The sequence below is a fragment of the Anas platyrhynchos genome, chromosome 3 (assembly GCF_047663525.1).
Source record: "Anas platyrhynchos isolate ZD024472 breed Pekin duck chromosome 3, IASCAAS_PekinDuck_T2T, whole genome shotgun sequence".
Taxonomy (NCBI): Eukaryota; Metazoa; Chordata; class Aves; order Anseriformes; family Anatidae; genus Anas; species Anas platyrhynchos.
The window spans coordinates 93,257,374-93,285,099 of NC_092589.1; the positions used below are offsets into that span (position 1 = coordinate 93,257,374).

The following is a 27,726-nucleotide window of genomic DNA, read 5'->3' on the forward strand; positions in this document are numbered from 1 at the left end:
GGAGGTGCCACCAGGGCCCCCCCAGGCTCCTGTGCCGTGCCTCCCGCGGCGGGTACCCCACACAAGAGTTAACCACGGCACCCGTTGACGATGCGAAGTGCGAGGGACGGGAGGAGGAGCCCCGCGCAGGCCAGGCCAATAGCAGGGGAACAGCTGGCTCCCAACCGCCGCTTGCTCCCCAGCTCCCGGGGCTGCCGGGGCCCGGGGCCGGCCGGGCGGAGCTGGGAGCCCGAGACGGGGCCGTGGGGAGGCGGGCGCGGAGCTCAGGGCCCAGCCGCGGCCTGCGCAAGGTCAGCGGGCTGCGTGCGGCTGGGCGACGGGACCCGGCCCGGCCCCCGAGACACGGCCCGGCCCCGCGGCCCAACGCGGCCTCAAGGCCCGAGCCGCGCCGCTGGGCCCCGCTAGGCCCGGCCCAGCCCGGCCAGGCCTCAGCCGCGGCCCCCCCCGGCGCTGCCCTGCCCTGCCGGGCCCGGCCGTGCTGCGGAGGCCGCGCGAGGCCCGGCGCCCCCGGCCCCCATCGCCCGCGCCCCGCCGGCGGTGACTCACCTCACCCCGCTCCGCTCCGCGCCGAGCCGAGCCGCGCCGCCCGCCGACGAAGAGGCCGCGGAGGCCGCGCCGCAAGGGAAGGCAGGGCCCGCGGGAGCGCGCACCGCCTCCCCCCGGCCCCGCTGCCCGCGCCCCCGCTGCCCGCTCCCGGCTCCGGCTCCTCCGCCTGGCGCCGCCGGCCGCGTGCCCGCTCCCCCCCGTAGGCGCGCCCCCGCCGGGCCCGCCGCTCACGTGACCGCGCTGTTTACCGGGAGGCGGGCGCGGCGCCGCGCAGGCGCCCGGCCCCCGTCAGGGCCCCGCCGCTCCGTGCGCTGGGGCCCGGCCCCCGCCCTCGGCACCCCCTGAGGGATGCGGCCGAGATAACGGGGCACGGCCCCGGGGCGGCCCACGAGGAGCCACGGGGCTCTGCTGAGTGCCGGGTGGGGCGAGCCGGGCGCTCCGCCTGCAGGGGGGTGGTGGTGAGGGGTGCTCGGCTCTTGGTGGCCCCTGGTTCCTCAGATCTCAGAATCACAGAATCGTCTAGGTTGGAAGAGACCTCCGAGATCACCGAGTCCAACCTCTGACCCAACACTAACCAGTCCTCCACTAAACCATATCACTGAGCTCTACATCTAAACGTCTTTTCAAGACCTCCAGGGATGGTGACTCCACCACTTCCCTGGGCAGCCTGTTTCTTGAGAGGCTCTTATGCTGCCCCTTGGCACGCACATTTCTTCCCTGTGGCCTTGCTTTAGGGTGACTTTGTCCCCTCACGCCATGTCTATGACATGTTCACACGAATTCCCTCCAAAGGTGCTTTTATCAGGTCATCAGAGCATGAAGTAATCCAGTCTCCACGTAATGTCACCCTGGAAAAGGACTTCTGATTTGCATTATGTTTCTCCTTCGGCCTGATGATGAACAGTGACTGCAATCCTGACACTTTATTGCACACACCATGTTTCAAATTGAATACCCCCCCCCTTAAAAAAAAAAAAAAAGTATTAGTTTTAAAATAAATTGTATTGTGAATGGCAATGTATTAACATTGTCTTTGCATATTAGTCTTAAAAACAGATTCAGAATGACAAGGTAGTAACACTGTCTTTGCATATTCCTCATTTTGTAGTGAAGTGCAAGCAACATCAGGACAAAATAAAAAGGCGAGGAAGTTGAAATGGGTTGGTTTTCCTTTGTTTCTTTTTCTCTGTTCAGAGTCTTTGAAATGCATGTTCTGTGGTACTATAAAGGCTGAAATGCAGTACATATTTCTCTCACTACAATCACATTAGGAGAGGGGGCTTTAAACCTAAAGCACAGCAATACGTTTCGTGTTTTCAGCCAGTGCACAGACTAGTTGCAACAAGACAAAAACTTTTGTTGCAGACCACAGTTTTAACCCAAACTTTTTTCTCTCTGTCCTTAAATCACCTTTATGCAAATCACCACGGTTGTTTTTTATCCTTTTATTTTTTTCCTGTGCTTTTCCAGTTTTGAATATTCTCTCTCCAAGGCAGCCATCTCTTTAAAAGATTGTCTTCTTATGATGGCACGAAACTGAGCTACTGATTTGATGGCACTCATTTCTCCAAAGGCTTTCAACAAGGTGCTAAGCCTCTGATATTTTCTTGAGACTATACTAAGAAATGAAATTATTGTCTGAAATGAAACTGAGTTTATTACATTTGCGTTCAAATGCATCACACAGATTTTCCAGCATTCAACCCTTCTGACACAAGCACCAGGCAAAGCATTGCTAATAATCTGATTGTTGATCATTGCCCTATTCAGTTCTTTCTTTACACTTTCAAAAGACACCTAACTTCTTTTGCTCTTCTCAGTATAACAGAGTTCGTGTACTTCTCTCTGTGATGACCCACACCAGCCAGTCCCTTTAGAATCATAGTTGCCTATCATACATAGCGAATTGCTCACCAGTGTTGTGCTGTGGTTTTATTTAACATCAAAATAAAGGAAAAAAAAAAAAAACACAAAAGAAAATGTAATAGGTATTACAAACAACTTTGTACACAATGACATTGGATCAGCTATACACAACTACAACTACACCATCTGCTATCTTTCTTAGTGATGTTTTTATCGTGTCATCCCATTACACGAGATAGTTGGTAATATTCCAGATCTTGCAAGTTGTTTCCGTTGGAAAGCAACCTATTTATTTTCAGAAAACAGTCTTCTACTGCCCTAAGCACAAGAGAAAGCAGCAGCAGAAGGCAGTTTCTTTGCCGATACTCCCAAGTCTCTTCACAGATACTACTCTTTCCAAGAGGTTCCTGAATGATTTTCCTTATAGCCTTCTCTTGCCGTCCATATATTATTTTTCTATAAACAATACCTTTGAAAATATGGTATACACAGTCACATTCCTTACTGGAATTAAACATGGTTTGCTTTTGAGTGTTAATTACTGAATAGAAATGTTGAAAGGCACTGGATTGCTACATATGCTTAACTGGATAAAGAAGTTAGTGGATATGGTTGCAAACTAACATATTTCTCCCATGCTTAGAGAAAATACCCACTGTCAAAAGCCAAGATACACTATAGCAGTAGCAGTAGGCCAATAGCTATTCAAGCAAACTCTCACAAGAACTTTTTTTTTTTGTCTAGGCATATTTATTTGAATTTTCTCAAAGACGTTTGATTTAAATCATTTTAATGCCCAAGTGTTGCACTAATTTTGTAACCTACATAACTTCTTAGAATGTTATGCAAAGCAGAATTAGACTTCTGAAAGAAATTAAAATACTAGAGCAGCAGTTGCATTAATCTTCCAAGTTTACAACACTAAACAAGCTTATTTTTTATGCTATTCTGAAAAGTCATACATATTACATTGGCACCTCTTAATAATTAGATAACTGCCTTCCATACATACCCAAAAAATCATTCGCCATGATTTTTTCCCAGGGTCAACAGCAAAATGTCTGTTCAAAATATCTAGGATTGGCCGGTATCAATAATTTGGGAAGCTCTATGGTTAGCTCATTTGAAGCCTATGAGCTGTCTATTATCCCAAACTAGTATCCTTAACAAAATTGAAAATTTAAAATAAGAACTCTTTCACTGTTGTTGTTTTTTTTGTGTGTGTGTTTTTGTTTGTTTGTTTGTTTGTTTTTCAAATGCACAATAATAATAACCAGTAACCTCCTGAAATTTTCTAGTTCCATACTGAAAATGCACATCTTTTATTAAGAATAAATAAATTTTAGAAAATTTTATAATAAACAGATTTTGACACTATTTTCCTCATCATCCACCATTCTGATTTTTGCAGATTGTTGGATCAAACATGTCATACATTGTAAAGCAGAAAATCATTCAGTTCCATGCAAATAAAGGTAAAATGAACTGTTGTTTTTAAAAATAACAATACAACTTAGTGAACTAGGGTGGGGTTCTGAAGAAAGGATGTTTAGTCATTGATTATATGACTACAAGTAGGTTTTTGTAAGGATATGAAACATACAGATAATACAAGCTATTTATTACAACTTACTCAGCTGAATACTTAAATAATTGAATTAAAGACTGAAAGACATTTCATCCCAGGAGACGAGATGGAGTTGCAGTTACTGGCAGAGATTTGTGTATGCTAGGAAGAAAAAGCCTTGAATGAAAACAAACTACAACAGCTCACATAAAACTGACTTAACTCACAAACAAGTTTGGGCAGTTGCCTATGGAATTGATGCTCGAGTTACTAATATTCTAAATACCTGATATTTCACTCGTGTCTGTTTACCTTAATTGTAATTTCTGTGAAGATGATCATTTGGTACTAAATTATAGTAAAAACAATATATTCTGACTAAGTTCTTGTTTTATGATTTGTTTTCCCTGTATATTCATAAGGAGAGATCTGAGAGAGCATAAATTACTTTTTTTAATAAGTACAACTTTATTCAGATAAGTAATTGTTTAGATGTATATTCATTTAACATTAAATATAAACATTGTAGTGTGTACATATATCTTGCACTAAAAATTCATACACATTTCCTGTAAGACTGTTTTCTGATTTGTGGTATTTCCTCTCTGCCTTTCCACTAAGACTAGACATTACATTTTTTTCGCACACATGTTCAGCAATCATCCCTACGCTCTATTTCTGTTCTACAGCAAGTTGTCCTAAATGTTTTTTCCCGCCAGCAAATGTGTTATTGCATCAAGTAGCTGGGGCACGGGCATGGTGCTAGAAATAAGAGAGTGTCAGTACACCTGTTTGCTGGGGTTGCTGGGTTGTGGGGCTGTTCTACTGAATATCAGAGCACAAAACTCTTTGTTTTGTGACTACCACACAGAAAAAAAAATCAAATAACAGGTAAAAAAATACAGTATAAATAAATAAGTTTATGAATGGAGGACATATGATTTATCACTCTGAAAATCAAAATCAAATGAAAGAACTTCAACAATACAAAATTTTAATTTGATATTGCTAGAAGTCCCATCCTCTGTTGGAGCAGAAATCGTACTGAGCACACATGCCTTAGTTTGGATTTGTCTTTCTTGGACAGACTTGACAAGGACTATGCATGGCATTCCGATCGTTCTCCATCAGCACAGTTCTTGATAATTTTATAGGTTTTATGCAAATGCTATTACGTAGTTATATATATAAAAGAGCATATATTAAAATATACAATATCCATTGTACATTATGCTACATATATCCAGAAGCAGAGTTCTCAAATCAGCTGAGAAATTCCATTTACCTTCTCTCTACTCTTCCATTGTTACCTGTTACTGTCTCCTGCTTTTTCTACTTTGAAACTCTTCTACTAAATCCTCCAGTTGGACTAATCATTTCTAGTGTGGAATGATGACCTTATTTCATCTATTTTTTCACCTGAGAATTTGTAATTATTATCATATTACCAGGCCCAAAGTTGCTTTCCTCATTTTTGCCCCTTCTTATATATAAACCTTAAATTTGCTAATCTCCAGTTTTACAGTACAATGATTGCAGTCTGAATGAGTGGGAATCTATACAGCTACACATCACAAACTTCTAATGCTCATGGGGATGCTGGCTGTGCAGCACTCATCTCTGCAATAAATCCATTCCTAGCCTTGGCTTCCTTCCGACACGGGCTGCTGCTCCTAATGGTCCTCTGGGAGAGGGGTTGGGTATGCAGAGAGACAACTGCAGCTGCATGGTTCAGTCCCAGCCTTAGCTACAATAGAAGCAAAAAACCGTGCTCATGTGTGCTTGCCTCTGACTTTCATGTGATACACAAACAACTAAGTTTGTGTACGGCTCAAGTTCAGCTTGTCTCTGAACTTGAAATGCAATGAGCCAGTTCTTTCGGAATTGGTAGGCTGATGTGTCCCAGTCTCTTTAAGCTGAAAATTTGGAAGTGCTTCCATGTGAAGTATTCGCTCTCTACATTCTTATCTTCACAACCTTCATAGCCTTTGTCTTCTACTTTATATTATTCAACACTGAAGAAAAGTATTAATTTAGGTTGAGACTATTCCTAGTTTATAACTAATCTTTGTTCTGTTTTCAAAATGCAGTAGTCTGTTTTCAAAATGCAGTAGTCTCTCTCTTTTTTTTTTTCCTGCCCCTTTCCCACTTTTCAAATTATGACTGAAGAATTATTTGCTGTGTTTTAGTTTATCTTAAAGGAGATACTGCAGCTAAGTGGGATGCTGCTCAGGGTAGAACACTGAAGAATAAAAGTTTAGGACTGAGGCATGTCAAAGATCCCTCTAAGGACTTCCTTATCACTAGCCAAAAGCAGATATCTAGGTGATTGGAGTAGATGATCTTTTAAGGTTCCTTCCAATCCCTAACATGCTGTGATTCTGAGATTAGCTACGAAGAAAAAAGTATTCACTTGGAGGGCAGCTGAACAAACCCTAGAACAGATGCCTGGAGAGACTGAGTTATCTCGATGGACAGACTCCTGCATAACCTGATCTAATTTTGAAGCTAGCCCTACTGTGAACACGTGGTTGGACTAGATGACCTCCTGATATTTGTACGACCTAAGTTGTTCACTAACTGGGGCAGTTAGGGCATTTCCTTCAAACCCACCTTACTGCTTCAATCCACAAAGATGTAATAACCCTTTCCAATTCCCTTTCTGGACTTAGGTCAGAACATTCCTGTCGTGGTTTAACCCAGCCAGCAGCTAAACACCACACAGCCGTTCACTCCCCCTCCCCCCTCCCTCTCTGGGATGGGGGAGAGAAACGGGAAAGTAAAGCCCGTGAGTTGAGATAAAGACAGTTTATTAAGACAGGAAAATAATAATAACAATAATAATAATAACAATAATAATAACAACAATGATAATAGTACTACTACTAATAATGCGTACAAACAAGTGATGCACAATGCAATTGCTCACCACCCGATGACCGATGCCCAGCCTAACCCTGAGGAGTCCGGGTTTAACCCAGCAGACAAATAAATACCACAGCCATCCACTCACCATCCAGCCACCTCAGTGGGATGGGGAAGAGAACTGAAAAGTACAAGAACTCATAGGTTGAGATAAGGACAGGTTAATAAGAAAAGAAAAAAGGAAAAAAGAAAAAAAGAAAAAAAGGGGGAAAAAAAAGCAAGTAGTAATGCTCAATACAGTTGCTCACCAGCAGCTGACTGATGTCTATCATCTGGCTGTCCTGACTGTATCTGCTCCCAGCTTCTTGTGTCCCCCTGTCCTCCTTGCTGGCAGGGCAGCACAAGAGGTCAAAAAGTCCTCATGTATAAGCACCACTCTGCAACAACTAAAACATCAGCCTGTTATCAACTTGTTTTCATCCTAAATTCAAAACACAGCATCACACCAGCTAATAGGAAGAAAATTTACTCTCCCAGCCAAAACCAGGACAAAATTAAAGAAGTCAAGTTTCTCAGAGTATGAAAGAAACCTTATGTAGCAAATAGCTAACAGACCAGGCATCTGAATGAAGAATGACAACTGTAGAAGTAAAAATGATTGAATCAGGTTTGTAATTAAATACAGTTCAATTAAAATTTTAAGTTTGCATGTTCTCCATCACAAGGATAGCCTGCTTAACAAGACAACATGGTTGAATGTCATAAAATTACTTGACTGCTTAAGGGTTGTGGTCAAGGGTTCTATGTCTTGGTGGAGGCCGGTCACAAGTGGTGTCCCTCTGGGGTTGGTCTTGGGTCCAGTGCTCTTCAACATCTTTATCAATGACATAGATGATGGAATTGAGTGCACCCTCAGCAAGTTTGCAGATGACACCAAGCTGAGCGGTGCAGTCGATACAATAGAGGGAAGGGATGCCATCCAGAGGAACCTGGGCTGGCTGGAGAAGTGGGCCCATGAGAACCTAATGAGGTCCAACAAGGCCAAGTGCAAGGTGTTGCACTTAGGCTGCGGCAATCTCAGGTATTTATTTAGACTGGGAGAAGAACTTGTGAGCAGCCCTGCAGAGAAGGACTTGGGGTCCTGATGGACAAGAAGCTGGACACGAGCCAGCAGTACATGCTTGCAGCCTGGAAGGCCAACTATGTCCTGGGCTGCATTAAAACAAGGGTGGCCAGCAGGGAGAGGGAGGTTATTTTCCCCCTCTACTCTGCTCTTGTGAGACTCCACCTGGAATACTGCGTGCAGGCCTGGGGCCCACAGCACGAGAAAGATGTGGAGCTCTTGGAATGGGTGCAGAGGAGGGCCACTAAGATGATCAGAGGGCTGGAGCACCTCTCCTATGAAGAAAGATTGAGGGATCTGTGAAACTAGCTGACAAAGTATTCTCATGTGCAAATTTATATGAGGGGTAAGATTGTGCTACTACTGTTACTCACCCCTGAAGTGGAATTAAGATTTCAGCCCACTACAAAATATACTTTCCTTATTCGTAGGTTTCATTACACTGACACAGGTTACATCCAGTGATGACATACTGATGGTAATACTACTTGAGTATTTCTATGTTGAGTGTTCCCTTGTATCTAAACACTGGTGTCCGGTTTTCTACAGCTACAATCATTTGAATCAGAAATCGGAGCAGGCAACTTGATCTTCTGGCACCATCCCTATCTTTTCTTGTCAGACCATTATTTAACCACTATTACCTCACAAGGATACACTTTCCACTGATGAGTAACTTACTTGTGTTGTTACTGAGATAATTAATTATCAATGCACTGAGGACAGAATGCATTATAACAGTGTCTATCAAAACTAACGATGTTCATACAGGCAATCACCAACAGGAAAATAATGCCGTGCTTGCTTTGGTGACCTACAGCATAAATTCATGCCAATAAAAATAAAATTAGGTTATAATTGTTAATGGTTATTACACATTAAGAACAAGGTTGTATGTTGAAAGAAATGACTTTCTACATGGTACCTTGAAATACATATTTCACTTAGACGAGTTGGTGAGATATTTTTCATCTCCCTGTAGATACCAACATTGCAAAGCGAGTTTGCTGTCCCATGCTCCCTTTGCAAAACTGTGCTCTCACCTGTGGGGAGCTTTTCATGTAGCCTGTTTTAAGCATTTCTTTTAGCATAAGACTGATTAGAAGATTAGAAGTGTAAAATTACTTCCATGGAGTGTAAAGAAAGCATTTACTCACATGTAAACATCTATATTTGTTCAGGAGTCCCAGCTGTTAAAAAAAAAAAAAAAAGAGCTTTATTCTATTAAGACTTGAATTAACCTTACAAATTATAATTATCTTTTTGTAAGTGATGATAACCTCAGTAGAGATTACACAAATATGTACATAAAGATAGCACCATTCCAAATAGATTACTGTGGTTTCCTATTTGACAATCTCCCCTATAGTTACAGAGAATACTTGCTTAATGATGCAGCAAAATTGCAACAACTCTAAAATATTAAATATTCAAGAAATAGTATTCAAAACATTGTTACATTACATATATTAAAAAAAATTGCAAAAATAGTCTTATTAATGCTACACAGTTCATGCAGAAACTTAAAAATGTTAAAATGTTATTCTCAAATATAAATACATAGTTCCAGAAGTTTTTTCCTCCACCTCACTTGCTAGAATGAACAATGTTCATGTGAACGAGCAACTCCTTAGTATTTTTCTTAAGATCTCAAGTTTAACTTAAAATTTTTTACTCAATACAGAATTATATATTGTCCTACCTGTTTCTTCTACAGTTAACACTACAGATGTATCTGAACTTCAGAAACAGTGCTCATCTCTGCAACTACCTTATGGGAAGTTTGGCATTAATGGAGTTTTATGGGGGGAGAACTGAAGACCAGGGAGGTTAACAGTCAAAAGGCCAATCAGTCTCACCTGTGTGCCTGGCAAGATCATAGAGCAGATCCTCCTGGAAACTCTGCTAAGGCACATGGAAAATAAGGAGGTGACTGGTGACAGCCAACAAGGCTTCACTAAGGGCAGATCATGCCTGACAAATCTGGTGGCCTACAATGGGGTTAGAATATGGGTGGACAGCAGAAGAGCAACTGACAGCTGGACTGGATGTGCAAAGCATTTGACGCTGTCTCCCATGATATCTTCGTCCTTACATTGGAGACATGGGTTTGACAAACCACTCAGTGGATGAGGAACTGGCTGGATGGTCGCACTCATAGGCTTGTGGTCAACAGCTCAACGGCCAGGTGGAGATCAGTAACAACTGGTGTTCCTTAGTACTGGGAGTGGCACCGTTTAACATCTTTGTTGGTTTACATGGACAGTGGGATCGAGTGCACCCTCAGCAAGTTTGCCGATGACACCAAGCTGTGTGGTGCTGTCAACACAATGGAAGGAAGGGATGCCATCCAGAAGGACCTGGACAGGCTGGAGAGGTGGGCCTGTGAGAACCTCATGAGGTTCAACAAGACCAAGTGTAAGACAGTAATTACTGAAGACAGTAATTTAGATTAGATATTAGTAAGAAATTCTTCCCTCTGAGGGTGGTGAGGCACTGGAACAGGTTGCCCAGAGCAGCTGTGGATGTCCCACCCCTGGAGGCGCTGAAGGTCAGAGACAGGATGGGGCTCTGAGCAACCTGGTCTGGCAGGAGGTGTTCCTTACCATGGCCATGGCAGTGGTGTTGGAACTAGGTCATCTTTAACCAAACCATTCTGTGGTTCCATGATAAATATTAACTGCTTTTGAGTGCTGACTCTGAAATGCTTTGTGACTGTTCAAATACATGCAATGCTATTTAACATCGAGTATGTTTTCACACTTTTATTAAAATTGATTAGTCAGCACTTCTGAGAATCAGGTTCAAAAGAATCATATTTGACTTTATACATGATTGTGGATGCCTGGTCACAGAATATCTTGTTTCACTACCTTTCCCCAGCATCATTTAGGAAACGCATGACAGAACAGTACAGAGAGTCCATCAATTTTCTGCTGCAGTAATCTCAAGATCATACTCCCCCCCTCTCTAAATATTTACCATAGATATTTAACTTCTGCTACAATATGCTAAGGAATCTTGTAATACTACCATTTACAAACTATACTTACCCAACCCATGCACAGTCCACTAGATGAAACACAGCCTAGTAGAAGAGAATGATATGCTATTGTGTAATTAAGTACTGCCAAGAAAATAGAACACTTAAGGGAAGTGCAACATTCAAATGATTAGGATCGCTATAAAATTAGATGCAGCAGTATGGCATTTTCTTTCATGTGAGGTTTCAGCGTTAATTGAAGATACAGTAATTCCATTTGAGTTTCTTCCTTTTTATTTGTCAGCTCACGTAAATTATACTGAATTTTAACTCACTTTATATTTTCATGTTATCTTCATATTTTGAGTATAGCCAACATTTTAGTGCCTAAAATCTACCAGAGTTGTTATGCAGAAGAAATTATATTTTCCATTACATAGGGATTCACATTTAGATATGATTAACATAGTTCAGAAGTTGACTTGAGCTTTGCTTGAAGCTGATATGCACATGATGCAGTTTTACTCTTCAGAGCAGTTTATGTAACTGATTAAACTCACTAGTAGGCTTGACATAAAACAGTCCAGAGGACCAAGCTACCATCACAAACATGTTACAGCTCTTAAACTAAATGTAGCCTTCCCTCTATTTAAGATGTACTGGCATTGCACTAATGATTTAAGTAAAAAAAAAAAAAATTACAAGCATTTTACCAGGACTTACTGGAATACAAGGAAGCTAAGATATGCAAATAAATTACTTTTTACCTTAGTTTGGATAGCAATTTATATTGGATACCAATAGCCTGAACTCCTGAGCTACCAACTTTTTGTAGATTTGCAATTTTTCCCAAGTCCGGACTATTTTGACAATTGAAACACTGATGACACTGGTCTTCATTTTAAAAGTCTGATTTTCTCAGACAAATGGACATACTGTCATGTATACACAGGATATATAATATACAGGAGTAATAAACCAAATAACCTAGAAAATGTAGAGTTGTATCCTGTCAGTTTTTATTTGCACAAAGCAGTAGTCCCTGTAAAACCAGTTATATTAAAACTGTTCAAGGACCAGTTTATTCATTTAACAAAGCATTATTTGAATATAGAAGACAGTTTTATTTACCCCAATAAATATTTTGAAAGTCTCCTCAGGTGGTAGGTGCCACAGTGATAGTAACATACTAGAGTATTCCTCTGCTCACTCAATGTTAACTTTTTCAGGAACTGTAAGATGATCCCAGTTCTGTTGCACTAGGCTTTGATTATTTATTATTATTTTTTTTTTTTTTGCCAGGAAACAGCCTGACAAGACACAGTAATTTAGGAGGAAAGAATGGATCAGCTTTGCTATAGGATCAGAAGATACTCTGTGTGCCAGATCTCACTGCATAACATGAATCCCCTGCAAGATTCTGGCTCTCAGTTTTCAGCTACCTCCTCCCCATCTTTCCCTGACTTTTATACTTTTAGAAGTGTTCAGATTACTTTAGAATTTACTTTCATATAACTTTGAATTATGTTTGCAGTACAAGAAAGTGCCCTTAGCTTAGAAGACTTAATTACAGCAATTGAGCAGATGGAGCATTTCCAGCTTATCAGAAATTCATAAGGAAGCAGGTAAGTAGAAAGCTTACAGAATAGACTTTAACGCCTTTAAGCTTGCCAATTTCAAAGTAATAATCTTGAAAATACAATAAACATTAAGATTTATTCATTTAGTCAAAATATTCTTTAAACCAAGTTTAATTTCCTCTTAAGAGTTTAATTTACTACTGTACAGAACTCATGACAAAGGTAAATTATATTCAGTTGCAAGCCTTTTTCAAACAATATAGAATTTCAAAGTGTTCTCTTTAATGAGACCATGCCTCTCCGAAGTTCTTCTGAAGTCTCATTAAAGCTTCTGTTGTACACAGCATTCCACCTCACCTTTTAGAAAGGCAAGATATACTTAACCACAACTTTAATTTTTGAGCAGACATATGCCTGGGGTTTGTGATCACTGGTAAGAACAGCAGCCCAGCTGACTAATAAAGCCAGTTTCCATCAGGAAGTTCAACCACCACTATGGAAACTTGGAATTGCCTAAGTTTTAGGTCGTGTGATTTTTGGAATACCTTCTGTTTGTACATAGCATTTCATTGTTGAGGCTGAGGCTATCGTATTATTTGCTACACATATCTGTAAAGCCTAGATAACACTTATGAGTATCATTAGTTTTATTACTCCTCTCTATTTATTGCAGCATTTCAATAATGTTAAGTTAGTAACTTACCTTAGTACTGGGGAAAGGAGGTCAAAAGCAAGCTCCATAAAGAAATAGCGTACTTTCTACTATTAATTTTTGTCCACATTTATTTATGAGTAAAACAAACAGCAAACATTACAGCAAAGGGGACACTCAGGCCCAGATTAAAAAAAAAAAAAACAGGTGCCTGGATAGATTCTGATTTTAGGCACCGTAAGATTGCTGACAAAGTACACAAGAAGAAGTGAAAGTCATGAGTGTTTCAGCAAACTTTAAGTGCATTTCAGTATTTATTTAGATGTTTAAGCTCTCGCACTAGATTTTACAAGCTGGTGAACACTGGCAAAATTATTTCTCCCACAGAACTATAACCACACATTCCCAAGACAGTATAAATATATGGTTGAACTAACATTAATACACATCACCATTTTATCAATTACATAATAAAACAAATTATCAAGTATCCAAATATTAAGTTACGCAGCTTGAAAGGCATACAAAATATTACAGAGGTCTGCCCAACTCATAGCAGAAACTCAAGGAGGGAAAAACAAAAGAAAAAAAAATAATCACACTTTCAACAAAGCAATAGTCGGTAAACAACTTTCAATAGGTACAGTAAAAGAAACTACAAGATTTTTCAGAAATTTTCTGATTAAGAATTTTTAGCTACAATAACAAAGCATTTCTACGTTTTAAAAAAATATTTACTAAAGTAAAGGGCATATTCTATACTTCCTGCACAAGACAAAGGCAACATTTTACTAGAAATATTAAATAGCCCCTCCCAACCTTTTTAGGCCCTCTGTTAAGTTGCACATCAAGTGCCAACATTAATTTTACTGTAAGGCTTTTTGTCTGGAGACATTAAAGACTTGTGTGCTTCTGTACAATTTAAAAGATTTTCTACATGAGTAACCATAGAGTAATGATTTGTAAAATGGAGAGGTTCAGGTAACAGAAAGTACAGACACTGGAGAAAAAGTTGCTGTAATTCATAGTATTAAAAAAACAGACTGTGCAAATCCTGATAATTCTAGTGCGATTGTGGGAGACGAAACATACAGTGAAGCAGGCAAGACTATCTTAGAGGCCATATTCTTCAATATTGAAATGACTAGAAAAAAAAAAAGTAAGGTCCAGATAAGCTGGTAGTTCTTAATTCATCAGAACTATGCTCATTTATAAGGAAAAACATATAGCTGATATGCTGGGTATTTTGGCACCTAATCTCTCTACGGATTGATTTACTTTAGTACCCCAATTTTTAGTAGTAGAAACTAGGTGGGTAAGACTCAATGGCATGATTAAAGGATATTTGAACTGGTAATTAATAAACAGGGAGACAGCTCAGGGTACAGCAAAAACATTTACTGGGTCTCCAAACAGTTGAGTATTTATCTAAACATACAGTTGCATTTCTACTAAGCTTTTAGCCTATTAATTACTCCTAAGGAAGCTTCCTTTACTACTAAAAAATATCAGACCCATGTCTTTGGCATGCAGTCTGCTTAATTCTTAGTTCCCATCCTTTAATCCTAGTAGTATAGGCTGTTGGGCTTTACTGAATGCAACAGTTATTTCGGTGACCATTGGAGTCTTTAAAACGGAGGCGCATCTTGGGGCGGTATTTCTCCAAGTACAGAAGTTGCTTGCTGTTAAAAGCTCCACGACGTTTCCTAAATGGAAGAAAAAGTGTCTTAAAATATTCAATTACTGCCCAGTGAAATCATACCACCCATTGGAGAAAAATATTTTTAGGTCACTTGAAAAAAATACCATTAAGTCAGGACTGTAATGAAAATAACAGTAATTAAAAGTTAAGTGCCAGGAAAGAGGGTGGTAGCTTCCTTTCACAAATATCTAATTGGACCACATAGTATTTTAGATAGTGTTTCCACCTCTGATACATGCAAGAGAAAGATCTTGCAGAAGATCTTTAGAAGAGACTTCAAAAGAAAGTTACAGAGAGCAGATTTGACTGTTTCTTCCTTAAACAAGCTAAGGTTATGTAAGCTCTTAAAATAATTGAGAATACTACAATATTGAGAGAGTGTTTAGCATTTTAAGTTGAACTTCCTTGGTTCTGCTCAAACCAAGAACCTATGAAAGAGCTACATTTTCCTTTATTCTTTGGAATGTGTACCAGGTTTTATGTTCCTCACTTTGTATATACCAGCCTGAAGATGTGCAAGCTGAACATAATTCCTCAAAGGCTTGGCAATTTTAAATTTAAAATATTTAAAAAATAAAAAATATAAAATTTAAAATATAGATGACATCTAGAAAGTTAGTGCAAAAAGACTAAAATTGTTCTCATTCAACTTGCATGTAGGCACAAAAAATAGAAAGAAATACTCTTCTTAGGTAGACTGCCAGAAAGAAAAAAAAAGACATGGGGGAAAAACTGTTTAGCACACTTTGATCTAATAAAGAAAGGAGCCACAAATGGGAATGAATGAATGTGAGCTCCAGTTAGTAGACAGAACCTAAGTCTCGAAGGTGTTGTGCCTCTCAAGAGGAAATACCAATCCCACATGTCAAGTCTTAGAACACTGACTGTTATGAAGAATGTCTGAAGATCAACAAACAATAATTTAGAATTCCCTGCAGTACCCAAGGATATGTCAATGTGTTATATCTTGGAAACAGATGTTAGCTTCATACTTACTGTCTTATAAACTGCACTGCATCTTCATACTTCATTCCACATTCTATCAGTGCAAGAGCAACTAAGACTGGAGCTCTGGTTAAAAAAAAAAAAAAAAAAAGGTCAATTTAGCATTTACCAGTGCATACTCAGGAAAGAATTATACTTCTCCCACTTCTTCCCTCGAGAAGCAAAAAAGACATGCATAAGGACAGAAGAGAAACATAAGGAAGACAGAAAGGTTTTCTACATAACTGGGTGTTTATACCATGTTTTCAAGCTATGGACTGCCCTTAAAAAAAAAAAAAAATGGAAGAATTAACTATGGTTAACCATAGTTTTGTTCATCTGACTTCAGGTATATGGGAAGACAGCAAGAATAAGATGTAAGTTATTATTCCACCCAAGCCAAGGATTTCCTTGCTTGCTGAAGTGTTCTTCATCTGACAGAATACTGTCTTCAGTTAAGAAAGCCTGGCACAAATTAACAGAGATTAACAATGTGTGGCTCCATTTATTTATTTATTTATTTATTTTTAAAGAACGTTCCACATGCAAGACAAAAAACATGCCATACTGCAGCAAAAGGTATGCATACCTAATAACAAGCTTACTAAATGGTTTTAAATGCTTACTAAATGATTTTATAAGGATTTAACAAGCCTTACATGTAAGTTAAATTTTTTTTCCAACTAGTTAACCACAAAATTTTGAGGGGGAAAACCAGACACATCGCTTGTTTTGGTGGCATTCAGCACTACAGTCAACTCACATGAAGCCATAATGCAAGCAGTGGGTAAGTGACGCCAAGACCAGAAACCTCTATTTCATTTTATATTGGAAATGCTGAAACCAATGGCTAAAATATTTCAGCTACCTTTTGAGCAGACTTATTTCTGGGTAGTCTAAAAAAGCAACAGAAAAAACATTGTGCCTTCAGAACTTTTAGAGCTGTATTTAAGAGCCCCAGCAGACAGAAGAAGCAGAGTTGGTAGGGTATTTAGCTTCATCTGTATAAATTTTGAGGCTGGTGTCACTGAAACAGGGCTTTTAGACTTTGGAAAACAGCCAAATATCTGGTGAGTTAAAGTTGTTCTTGATATGCCAAAACACCTCACTCATTTGGGGCTAATAGCTATAGTATCCCTGTTACTAGGAAACTGACAATACTGCTGCAATAGGGATGGAAAAAGACATATAGATGAGAATCAGTAAAAAAACAAATCCATACAGAAAAGAAAGCCTGTAGCAAGACAAAAAATATCAGGGGGATACTCATTAATATGCTTGGTATAGGAATGTAGTTTTTTATTTCATTTAGTAACAATAGCTGTGATAACAGCACAATCTTTTGAATAACCTAAGTCCCATATTACATGCAACAGTTTGCTGTCATTTAACCTACTCGAGTGTGAGCTCATTCCAATGCTGGATCTGTGACTATTTTACATTTGCCTCAACTAAGCTTTTGTACTAAATATTCAAAAGTCTGACCAGGGATAACATCTTTAAAACTACCCACCGTCCAAGACCAGCAACACAGTGTACAGCAATACAACAACCAGGTTCTTCACGAAATTTAACTTTAAGGAGGTTTAGCCAATCATCAACAATCTGGTTGGATGGTGGAGCACCGTCATCAAAGGGCCAGTCCTATAATATAACGAGACATTCATAATTACATAGAAGATGCAACTCCTACTGCTTTGTGCATAAAAAAAAAGTATGCATAATTGACAAAAGAGCTGACAGACAAGGGAACCACTCAAATTTATGTTTTCTTAAAAATATAAGCATAGCAATATTAGGAGTATATTCCTCTCAACCAGTTTCATCGAGTAAAGGCATTTGCACAAAAACTGTTTTTTTCTCCTAACAGAAGAGGTCTATGGAGCTTTGCACCCATCAGCTGCTGGAATATGCTTATAGAGTGAATTAAGCTAGTGACTAATAACAATAAACATTAAGTGTCAAAAAGCATCTGTTACACTACTTACCAAAACCTGAATGCCTTCTTTTTCCACCGGAGCAGTGTCATAAGTAGCTTCACACACTCTTACCACTGTGGTAACACCGTATTTCTTAAGTTCCTAGGGAGTGAAAAGAACCATTTTAAGAGTAAGATGACTTATTTTCTCAACTGGTTTGCTTACTAACTTCTTCCAAAAGTTTCAGTAAATGAACTAACACAAATGCTTGCCAGCCTGTAAAGAACACAGCTGAAATAAGTCAAGACTACTGTGCACTAATGCCAGATACCTGTAAGCTCTTCTGCAAACATATCTGAAGTGGTTTGCTTCTTAGATCTTCCCCTTTGCATACTCCACTTAAAACTAGCAGTTTGTAACACACTTTACTGATAAGAATTAGGAGAATAGTACAATAAATCATTCCAGTTCATGGATTTTCATAATTGGAGAATAAAAAATAACTTTCCATTTTACTATTAAACTTCATTTATGAAAAACAATGGTACAATCACACTTCATTTTCCCTGCAAAAACCCATCATTCACACTGTCTGTGAACACTTCATCTAGCTGTGAGAGTATAAAAAATTTATTAACTCACTGCGTTTCCTGTAAATTAGCCCATACTGAATGCATATATGTAACAGAGGTATGACAGACCTTAAATCTTGTTAATAAGATTGCATTACAAACTCAAACCTTACCCATAGGTAACTCTGGAAGAAGGCATTTTTATCATACACTTAACTATACACCTTATGCCTCCAGCATGCTAGCTGCAAGGTTCAGATGGAAGATTCAGATACAAGCAATGTATGCTTAGACATGCTTTAGCTGGGAAAGAGTTTCAGCATATACTGAAACACTTAAGTAGCATCAACAACTCAGGATGCAGAACAAGTTTACTACCATAAATTTCAGTCACGTAAGCAATGACACTCAAGAGGATTGTCTTAAGCTACAGTAGAACCCTCATCTACTAATACTGAAAGGAAACAGGCAGTGAAAGCACGCTGTGATTCTATTATTTGTTCCTAAGTTGTTGGTGTACAGTCTATACTGAATTATTCTCTTTGTAACCAGTATTACAATAAAGGCAAGGAAATGTTACACTGCTTAGATGAATCTGAACATGGGTTCCCATCACTAGCAGATCCTGGTACTGTTCTACACAACTCAGCCAAGACCATTCCTGATTATACTCCTAAGTGGTGTACTAAATACTAGACAACAATTATTTCTGTGCTTCACTTTCAGAAGTATGCTTTGGTGAAGGCTTAAGTCTCCAAGTAGATTTGTCTGTAAAGCATGGCATTGCTACTTGAAATGAGTTCACATATGAACAGCCTCATCACTACTTCATACAGACTCTGTAGTTACCAAATACTGAGGAAGGAAATTGTTAGTATAGTGTGCTGTTGAGGCATAAATAAGAATACATCAGTAAGAACTTTGGCCCAACCTTACCTCTATAAATTTGTTTAAGGTTGCGTTGGTTGGATTGTGTGTGATTAGGAATCTCATGTTCTTGTAGGTGATTTCCACAGGAGCTGGGCGGTTCATTCGGGCCATTTTAATTTAGTTAAACATGCAACAAGATTATGAAAGGATTCAAAAAAATCTAATACAGAAGTGATGTAGAGAAACTGAAGTCTACTTCACTATACTCCACGTGAAATTCTCAGTGCTTCGAAGTATGAAGTTGGGAGCAATGGGAAATGAAATGAACCTCCTAACAAGAAGCAGCAATTCTTCAATCCAGTAATACTGAGGCAAAAGAAAGGCAGTGCACTGAGGTTTACCCCATCCAGGTCTGAATTCTTTTGTTAAATGCTCTGCCAATTTCAATTCAATACTTCTTATCCTGGTCAACCACTCTTAGGGGGGCTTCTTGGTGGAGTAGTAATGAATTTCTACAGTTCACTTGTCTGCATAGAGGTCGTGCTGTGCCTGGCAGTAGTCTCCACTGCCCTTCAGAAACTCCATAAATGTGTGACCAAGAACACCACAGAACTGCTGTAAAGAGAAAGGAGAAAGAAGAAAATGAGCATACATAAGGTAAGGTTATTTTTAAGACAATAAGCATTATAAACTGAATAAATGAAAGGAGAAAGACCAAGTTTCACAAGGTTTATTCTTTAAATCCAAGAATTAGGTTTGCATAAAAATCCTGTTACCTTCCCTGACAAAGAAACTGTTTACTAGAAAGTCAATATATTTATTAAAACAAAGTTGCTGTATCGAGTACTTTAATACTGAAGATTTAAATATTTTCAAGTATAAACTCAGAAGTGCTAACGTTGCAAGAAAATATGAAGTTTTAAGAACTCCCAGTGTAGCTATCTTCTACTGCAAATTAAAAAAATATCACAACACCTACTAAAGTTACACTGACCTTAAGCAGCCACACACAGGCACACGAGATTCCTTGAATGTTCACTCTGAATATTCAGACAACTACTGTTTAAACCAAATTACCATTCTCTACACAGAGACAGAATAACCTGCCTTAAAGGATAATGCAACAGACAGAGTTTGCATGTAGGAACAATTAACTCACATGCAGAATAGCCAGTTAAAAAAGAAACAAAACTTGGAAATGCAGGAGGCCTTGAAAGCAAACCCCAAAATCTTTGTGGCCTAACAAAGTAACACAAGGTTTGAAACATGTTTTGAGACTTAAAGCATGCAGACTTCTAAAGGAACATTTCACATACTTAAGGATGAAGACATTATATCAAAATAGTGGCTATACTCTAGCTAAAAAAATATATGAAGGCAACTTACTGACTAGGTTATTCCTGCCCAGTAGCTTTCTATTTCCCTAAGATTAAATTTGCATATAAAGTTACTGCAAGATGCACAATCAGGAAGTAGAGAGCTGATGAACTGCCATAAGTTATGCATTCACTTGCAGATGTTGCTGTGAATATGATCCAAGAATACATGCTTTTATGCACTCTGGAACCTTATGGCACAGGAGTTAGTTTCATGCCTAGTCACAATGGCAGTGCTGATGACAATACCCAAAAGCCCCTTTCTACCTGGGGAACAGAGGGTAAAAAGAAGTTTTGTCTCCCAAAAGGATAGATACAGGCTGAAACAGATGCCCACAAATTATTCTTAGGTATAATGAGAAACATCACCAATCCTACAACTTCTCAGGAAAAATGAAGTATGCTGGCCAGTCAACTTCAAACACTGGGAGGAATTCAAATATTTCTAAGTCCAAACAAAATATCACCCAACATACTTTGGGATGTATGGGTAATCCCATACATGGGTTAATTTTGAGCATGCAAAATTACAGAGGAGACTTACTATCAGACTTACTGTTTAAAATGGGATTTTTGGTAGGATAGGAAATGGCAATATCAGTTCTTTGCCTTCATAAATCGAGCTACATTGTATATTTTTCTAGTAAGTAAACTGTAGCAATCAGACTTTTATTTATTTTTTTTAACCCACAAACTCTATGCATCCATCCACATATACAATCATGGCAAGCACGGATGAGAAAATAAGCAACAGAATTTCAGTGCTCCTACACTCAACTTTCTTTCAAATAACCATGAAAGAACCAGCCTGTGCTGAAAAGCAGCCCAACCACAAGAAAGCAAATTCAACAGATGAGAACCTAAAGAAAACTGCACGATAAAGCCTGACAACTGCCAACGTCTTAAACCACTTTGTTGAAAATGACAGGAAGAAAAAGCTACATGCAAATAACTCACAGTTGCTAGCTGCCATCCAGGATTTGGAGTCACACCAAGACCCCACTGCAGACGCTAAAGCATATCCAGAAAGACGACAGCGAGCATGTTCATAACAATGCTGAGTATTAAGCAGAAGTCACAACAGATCAGATGACCTAACAATTGCTGGCTTTCCTAAGAGGCCTCCTGGCAGCACAGGAGTTCTCCAAGTGCTGTATGCTTTTAAAGAACTGCTACAACTTTTTATCTTGCAGGCAGGGCTTTGCTCCATTCCTAAGTCCAGAGGAGAGGAAGTCCTTGTAACAGGGAAAAGTTATTCCAGTTTTGACCGTAGCAGAGATGAACCATAGTTACCAAGTACCTTTACAAGAAGAACACCAAATGCCTCCCCTGGTCCTTTTCACATTTTCAGACAACTTTTTGTTAACAACTTTTAAGGATGCACCTTACTGGCTTAAAAAGAAGACAAAAAAATAAACTGCTAACCAGTATGACACAAAAAGAGCTGCACACACATTGCTGCCATTCCAGAGGTTCTATCATCACCATTTTTATGAAGACTAGAGGATTAATTCTCCAAGTAATTGGCGATTTATTTGTGATGTAACCTAAGATCTTGAAATAAAATAAGCATGAAAAAGGAGCAGGAAGGATCCCTCGAAGAGTTAAAGGACAACAGACTAACAGTAGCCAGCAGAATGTGAAGAATTTCAAGCATCATCATTGACATACCAACCATACCAGCAAAAGGTAGATGGTGCAATAAAGAGTCCTAGGACCAGACTTAGGGAACACCTAAAATAGCAACGGAGAACTGAAGAGGGCTTATTTAAAGTCACTTTCAATTAGTTTAAGAAGCAGAACGCCAGAAAGGCACAGGGCAGCTTTAAGCAGATCCATCTGCGCAAGGTCTTACGCTGCTTTTCTCATGTGCTGGCAGATCTCATGTTTATCTCTTTGTAAGTCTTCTAAGACAAGCTGGCCATTTTCTCCAGTAGAGGATGAGGGAGAGAAGAGTGTCAGAAACAGAAATAACAGAAAAAACGTGAGCTCCAAATTATGAGACAGAACTGGGTCACTAGGGTAAAGAAACAGTTTTTCAATCCGCACAATGAAGGATTTAGAGGGAAAGGAACACAGAGTAATTGGAAAAAAGGCAGCACGACCCCATACGGTGGCAGGTAGGAAGTAAGAAGCCATCGGGTTTCATCCAGTCCAGTAGGTTGGCTGCCCTCACTGCGCGCCTGGGAGTACTCAATATAAAAGCAGACAAACACTTCGCAGGGGTAAAGAGGAGGGCAGGCAGCAGAGCACTGGTTAAGCAGCAACGCCTCCTTTTTCAAAGCAGATTGTTAATTACATCCAGAAACTGTGTTCACAATTCAAATTATACGAAGTTGAAGGGACTATATTACACGATGTTAAGTTTGAGTTCCCTGTGCAATTAACCCCTACAAATGGATTCATTTCTTTAATACTGGCTTAGCAGTTAGCAATTAGACACATCAGCACCTTACTAATTCAGAGAAGTACGGACCTAACTAAGCATGCATTTCGTTCTCACTGTTTGCCTTGGCAACAGCTGCTGCCACATTATAAAGGAGCAAAGCTCACATTTTCCTTTGATGAGTATGCCATCTCTTCTCATCACTGCTAGCTGGAAAGCTCCGTGTGCAGACCGATTCCTTAATGCTGTAATAGTCTGTACTATGCTAAGATAGATTTTGCCAACCTAGTTTAGGTCTGTTCCAGGAGTTAAAATTACAGACAAGTATATTGGCATGCTCTTTGTGTTAGGACATTAAGTTGGAGTACAAGGTTTCATCCCTCTTCAGCAAAAAGATCTGGAAGACAAAAAGTCAGCTATAAACACACTGTTGCAGGAATTAACACCATCTCATGCTTGGTGAGAACCCAAATGACTTCAACAACTTTCAAAAGGCTTGGAAGTACAGTTTAAGTCACTGTATTTTTTCAGATAGTTAATTATTTGCTAGGTGATTTATCAAAAAATCAAGATGCCATATAAATGCGTAAGGCTCCACAAGTGAAACCCAAATGCATGCTGTTGTATACAGAAGTTTAACAGAATGATACCAACTAACAGTTTGTACTGTTAATTTGGGTACTCCGTCACATGGCTTTCCATTTCAATGTGAGCTATCCTTGAGGAAATTAACACTGAAGGATTTTTGGTGATGATAGCAGCAGTTTCTATTAGTAACAGAAAGCCAGGCTACATTTAGACTCTCAGATCCGTCACGACTTGGAAAACAAAATGAAGGTTTAATATGCCAAGACCTCCTATTAAAAGAAGGTATCCTGTCCAATAAGGGACAAAGTCATGTTAACTATGATTGCTCCATCCATCATAGAAATTACAAGAAATTACAGAATAATTACTCAAGCAAGAGGAAGACATCTCATAAAGAAAAGCTTTAATTCACACCCTTCTTTGGGATAGGAAACTAAATTATTTGTCTTTGCTGACAGGAAGATTCAAACATCAATTCTGTTTTAAACAATCATTTACATCTGGCAAAAAGTGCTTCTGAAAAATGTGTTAGACTGGTACCGACATGTGGAAGTGGAAGGCCTGTAAGGTTAACCCATGGTGCTGATGTTTGTTCAAAACCTGGTAGCACCTTTAGAAGTGTGCAATCCAGAAGCTCTGGTCTACACAGCTGCAGGGCACTTCACTTTCAGAAGATGTGTAAGATGGCTCTCAGCTGCTCAACCCACCTGCTCCTAGACTGAACATTTATGTCCAGAATCAGCGATGTGGGTGTCACATTCTCTGAAACCACACTATAGTACACTTTGTCACTGAAACTATGCAATAAAAGCTAGAAAACTGAACTTCCTTACAATGTGGCAGTGCCTACAATTGTTCTAAACTTGCTACTTGTCAAAAAGCTACTGAAAAACTGGGGGGCAAGTGTCCAGACTCTTACTACTCAAGGCCTAAGTGGTAACAAAGGCACAAAGAAGTGGGAGGGAAAGGGGTACTAACTACAGAGCCATTACGTAAGGTGATGGCACACCTTCATTAGGTATTGTTGACAAGATTCACCTTCCATCTACAGGGTACGCGAACACCTGTGTTATGATATCCACGGTGACAGGGCTACCCATTTTGGCCCAGAGAGAGCAACTCACAGCCTAAGAAAATACACTCCGATAGCGCAAACAAGAAATGCCAAGGGTTTATCACAAATTTGTTACAACATGCTCCACAAAGGACATTTCTTGTGGTTAAAGCATGCAGTTCAGGGGAAGAAAAGATTATCTCAAAACTTCCTGTATAGCAAGTCAATGCAACTTCAACAGATGATGAAACAGAGGCCTTGTGACTATATTCCCAGTTCTCCTGCTTGCACCACGAAAGAACATGAAAAAAGCCTTAATTCCCTACTGGGGAAAGCAAGACGTGACAATCCAATTCCACCCCTTTTCTAATGCATCGTCTGAGTTTCTGAAAGTGAGGAAGGACAGACTCAGAAACTACTTAACACTTCTGTTGCTTAAACAGCAAACTACTCAATTCCTGTCATTCTACTCAAAACATACTCCATTATGTTTTAAGCATATAAAGGCAAATACAGTTACTGCTGTATTTTAAGTGTAATACAAATCCCCCAAAAGAAGCTGCACCTGTGAGAGAAGCTGTAAGAAGTTAGGGATCTACTTGTAACAGTTACCTTATTTATTGATCTTATAGACTGAGTTTTATCTTCAAATATAAGGTATCTACAACTAGCTGAGAATTCAGTAATACACTGATCAGGGAGTTCTGGTTAATCTTTAAGAGACGTGATCACTTACAGTCAGCCTACACACTGGGATAGATCCAGCATTATTACGTGGCATGTCTTTGTCATAACAGAAAGGTTTCACAAGATAGGATTTATTAGATAAGGACAAGTTTTATTTATTTACTGCCATACTGACACGTTTAGTTTCACTAAGACAATGATAACCTTCTCCCTCAGCCCTCGCTACAGCTGTCACTCATTTTTCTTCCTCATTCTCACATTTCCTCCCTGCATTCTTTCACATTTTTCCCCTGAAACAATGCCGCTCCTGTACAACAATTTCAAAGCGCGCTGCCGTTCCGTCGGTATAATAACGAGAGCTGACATTTGAGTGCCATCTCCACGCTGTTTTTCTTTTTGTTTTTTGATCTGACAGTTTAATGAAGTTACGAGGAGACAGCGTTCGTACTTCTGAGTCACTGCTTCGGCGACTCCGCAGACACAGGTAGACATATTGGGAAGTTGTCTCCGGCAGCAGCGAGGCGCAGCAGGATCGCCGAGCCCTTGCGCCAGGGTCAGCTCAGAGGATTCGCTGTGCCGGCAGCTACGAGCCGCACGCAAGTGCCCGTGCTCCTGCTGCTCCCAGCTGACAGCAGCCGGATTTTGACCGCGTTTTGCTTGCTTGCGGAGGGCGCACCGCCACCTGCCAGCTCTGTGGCGTTGCTGCTTTAACACACAGCGTGCTCTGCGGTCACGGAAGTTAAGCAAGGGAGAGATTACGAGGGGAGGGGAAGAGAACACCACAAAGAAAGGGCTCAACGACAGGCTCCGGCCAAATTCACGGCTTTTATTACGCTCGGCAGCTCGTACCCGCGGAGCGGCAGGCTGCTACGGCGGCACCCAGCCTCAACCTGCCTTCAGCCGCCTCCTCCGCAGTCCCTCTCCCCTCAGCCCGCTCCCGGCCTCGTTTGGGGCAGGCTCCGCGCCCCGGCAGCCGCCGCCCGGCGCAGACAAAGCGCGGCCGCCCCGCCGCCCTCCCGGCCTCCCTCATGGCCGCCCCCCCTCATGGCGGCCGCGCACGTGCCCCGCCGCCATGGCTCCCCCCCGGCCGCCCCCCCCTCGCCCACGCGGCCGGACAGGCCGGGGCTTGTCCCAGCGCCCCGCGGGCCCGGGGCCGCGCCGAGCGCCGCCGGGGGGCCGCCGCCTCCTCCTCCTCCTGCTGCTGCTGCTGCCGGGTCGGAGCCGCGCTTCTTCCCCCCGGCTCCCGCCGCGGAGCCATCTTGTCCCCCGCAGCCGCCGCCCGGCCCCGGCCTCCCCCCGGCAGGGGGCTCCCGGCCTGCCACAACGCCGGGGCGCTGCGGTGCCCGCACCGGGGGGGAGCCGCCGCCACCGCCGCCACCGCCGCCGCCAGACGGTGATGCGGAGCGGCGGACAGGTCAACCCATCCCCTGGCGGCGCGGCGAGGGCGAGCCCAGCCCGGCTGCCCCGCGACCAGAACAAAGGAGACAACATGGAGGAGACGGAAGGGGCCGGGGAAAGGGGGGGAGAGGGGAAGAGAGGAGAGGGAGAGGCGCCGAGCCCCGCACGCCCGGGGGGGGGGGCGAGGGTCCGCGGGCAGGGTGCGGGGAAGGGAAGCGGGGGGGGGGCGTCGCGTCGCGTCGCGGCGGCACTCACAGGAATATGGTTACTCATTGAAGACTGTAGCCTGATCATACAGCCGGGGTGCGGGCGCCACCGCCGGGGGCAGGAGGAGCAGAAGCAGGAGGACGCGGAGGCGCTGGAGGCCGCGGAGCTGCCGGAGGGGGTTCGGCGGCGGAGCGGGGCTGGGGCATACAGCTGCGGCGGGCGGCGGCTCTGCGGGCTGGCGCGGCGCGGACGCGGCGGCTCAAGGGGGGAGCCTGGGCGCCGCCTCCTGCACTAGCGCCGCGGGGCCCGCCCCTCGCCGGCGCCCGGCCGCGACGGGCGTGGCGCCCGCCCAATCCGAGGCGCCGCCGGCGCGGAGGGGGCGGGAGCGGAGCCGCCCGCGGGGCGGGGCTGCCGCGGGGCGGGGGCGGGAGGGCGCCGAGAGGCGGAGGCAGCCGGCGGGAACCGGTTGCTGAGGGAGGTGGCGGGAGGGGGGCGGGGGCAGGGCCCGGAGCGGTCGCGCCTCGCCCACAGGGGCGGGGAGCGCCGCCCCCGGCCGCTGCGGAGGGGAGCGGAGCGGAGCGGAGGGTGCCCGGGGGGGGCACCGGGGGGATGTTGGCGGCGAGTCCGGAGCGGAGGCCCCCGGCCGGGCACCGTCAGCCCGGGAACAGCTCGTGTGGGGCAGCTCCGCCTGAAGGGAGCTGCGTGAGGCAGCGCTGCCGCAGCCGGCTCGCTGAGCCTTTCTCCTGCGTGGCGCGTTACTGCGGGTCAGCAGTGTCCCGTCCTGACAGACCCGTGTCTCGG

The 27,726-nt window shown here is 42.0% G+C and overlaps 3 protein-coding genes across 8 annotated transcripts in view; all 3 read right to left on the minus strand.

The window, feature by feature from the left end:
• Positions 1 to 765, minus strand: part of PHF3 (PHD finger protein 3) — a 48,894-nt gene extending 48,129 nt beyond the window's left edge. For 4 of the 6 annotated variants that reach the window (XM_027455055.3, XM_027455053.3, XM_072036311.1 and 1 more), the window contains exon 1: positions 547 to 765. The gene's annotated coding sequence lies outside the window, so the exon portion shown is untranslated. The remainder of the gene's footprint in view (positions 1 to 546) is intronic. The other 2 variants (XM_072036313.1, XM_072036310.1) reach the window with 1 other exon arrangement.
• Positions 766 to 13,477: 12,712 nt separating this feature from the next.
• PTP4A1 (protein tyrosine phosphatase 4A1) lies at positions 13,478 to 19,437 on the minus strand. The gene is made up of 5 exons (XM_038177156.2): positions 19,296 to 19,437; positions 17,857 to 17,949; positions 17,382 to 17,512; positions 15,881 to 15,955; positions 13,478 to 14,888 (listed from the first exon to the last, which is right to left on the minus strand). The coding sequence occupies exons 1-5, from the start codon at positions 19,398 to 19,400 to the stop codon at positions 14,771 to 14,773; spliced, it is 522 nt and encodes a 173-aa protein (XP_038033084.1). The 5' UTR covers positions 19,401 to 19,437; the 3' UTR covers positions 13,478 to 14,770.
• Positions 19,438 to 19,703: 266 nt separating this feature from the next.
• Positions 19,704 to 27,108, minus strand: LOC140002234 (uncharacterized). Its single transcript, XM_072036314.1, has 2 exons — positions 26,974 to 27,108; positions 19,704 to 19,844 (listed from the first exon to the last, which is right to left on the minus strand). The coding sequence occupies exons 1-2, from the start codon at positions 27,010 to 27,012 to the stop codon at positions 19,749 to 19,751; spliced, it is 135 nt and encodes a 44-aa protein (XP_071892415.1). The 5' UTR covers positions 27,013 to 27,108; the 3' UTR covers positions 19,704 to 19,748.
• Positions 27,109 to 27,726: the final 618 nt, after the last annotated feature.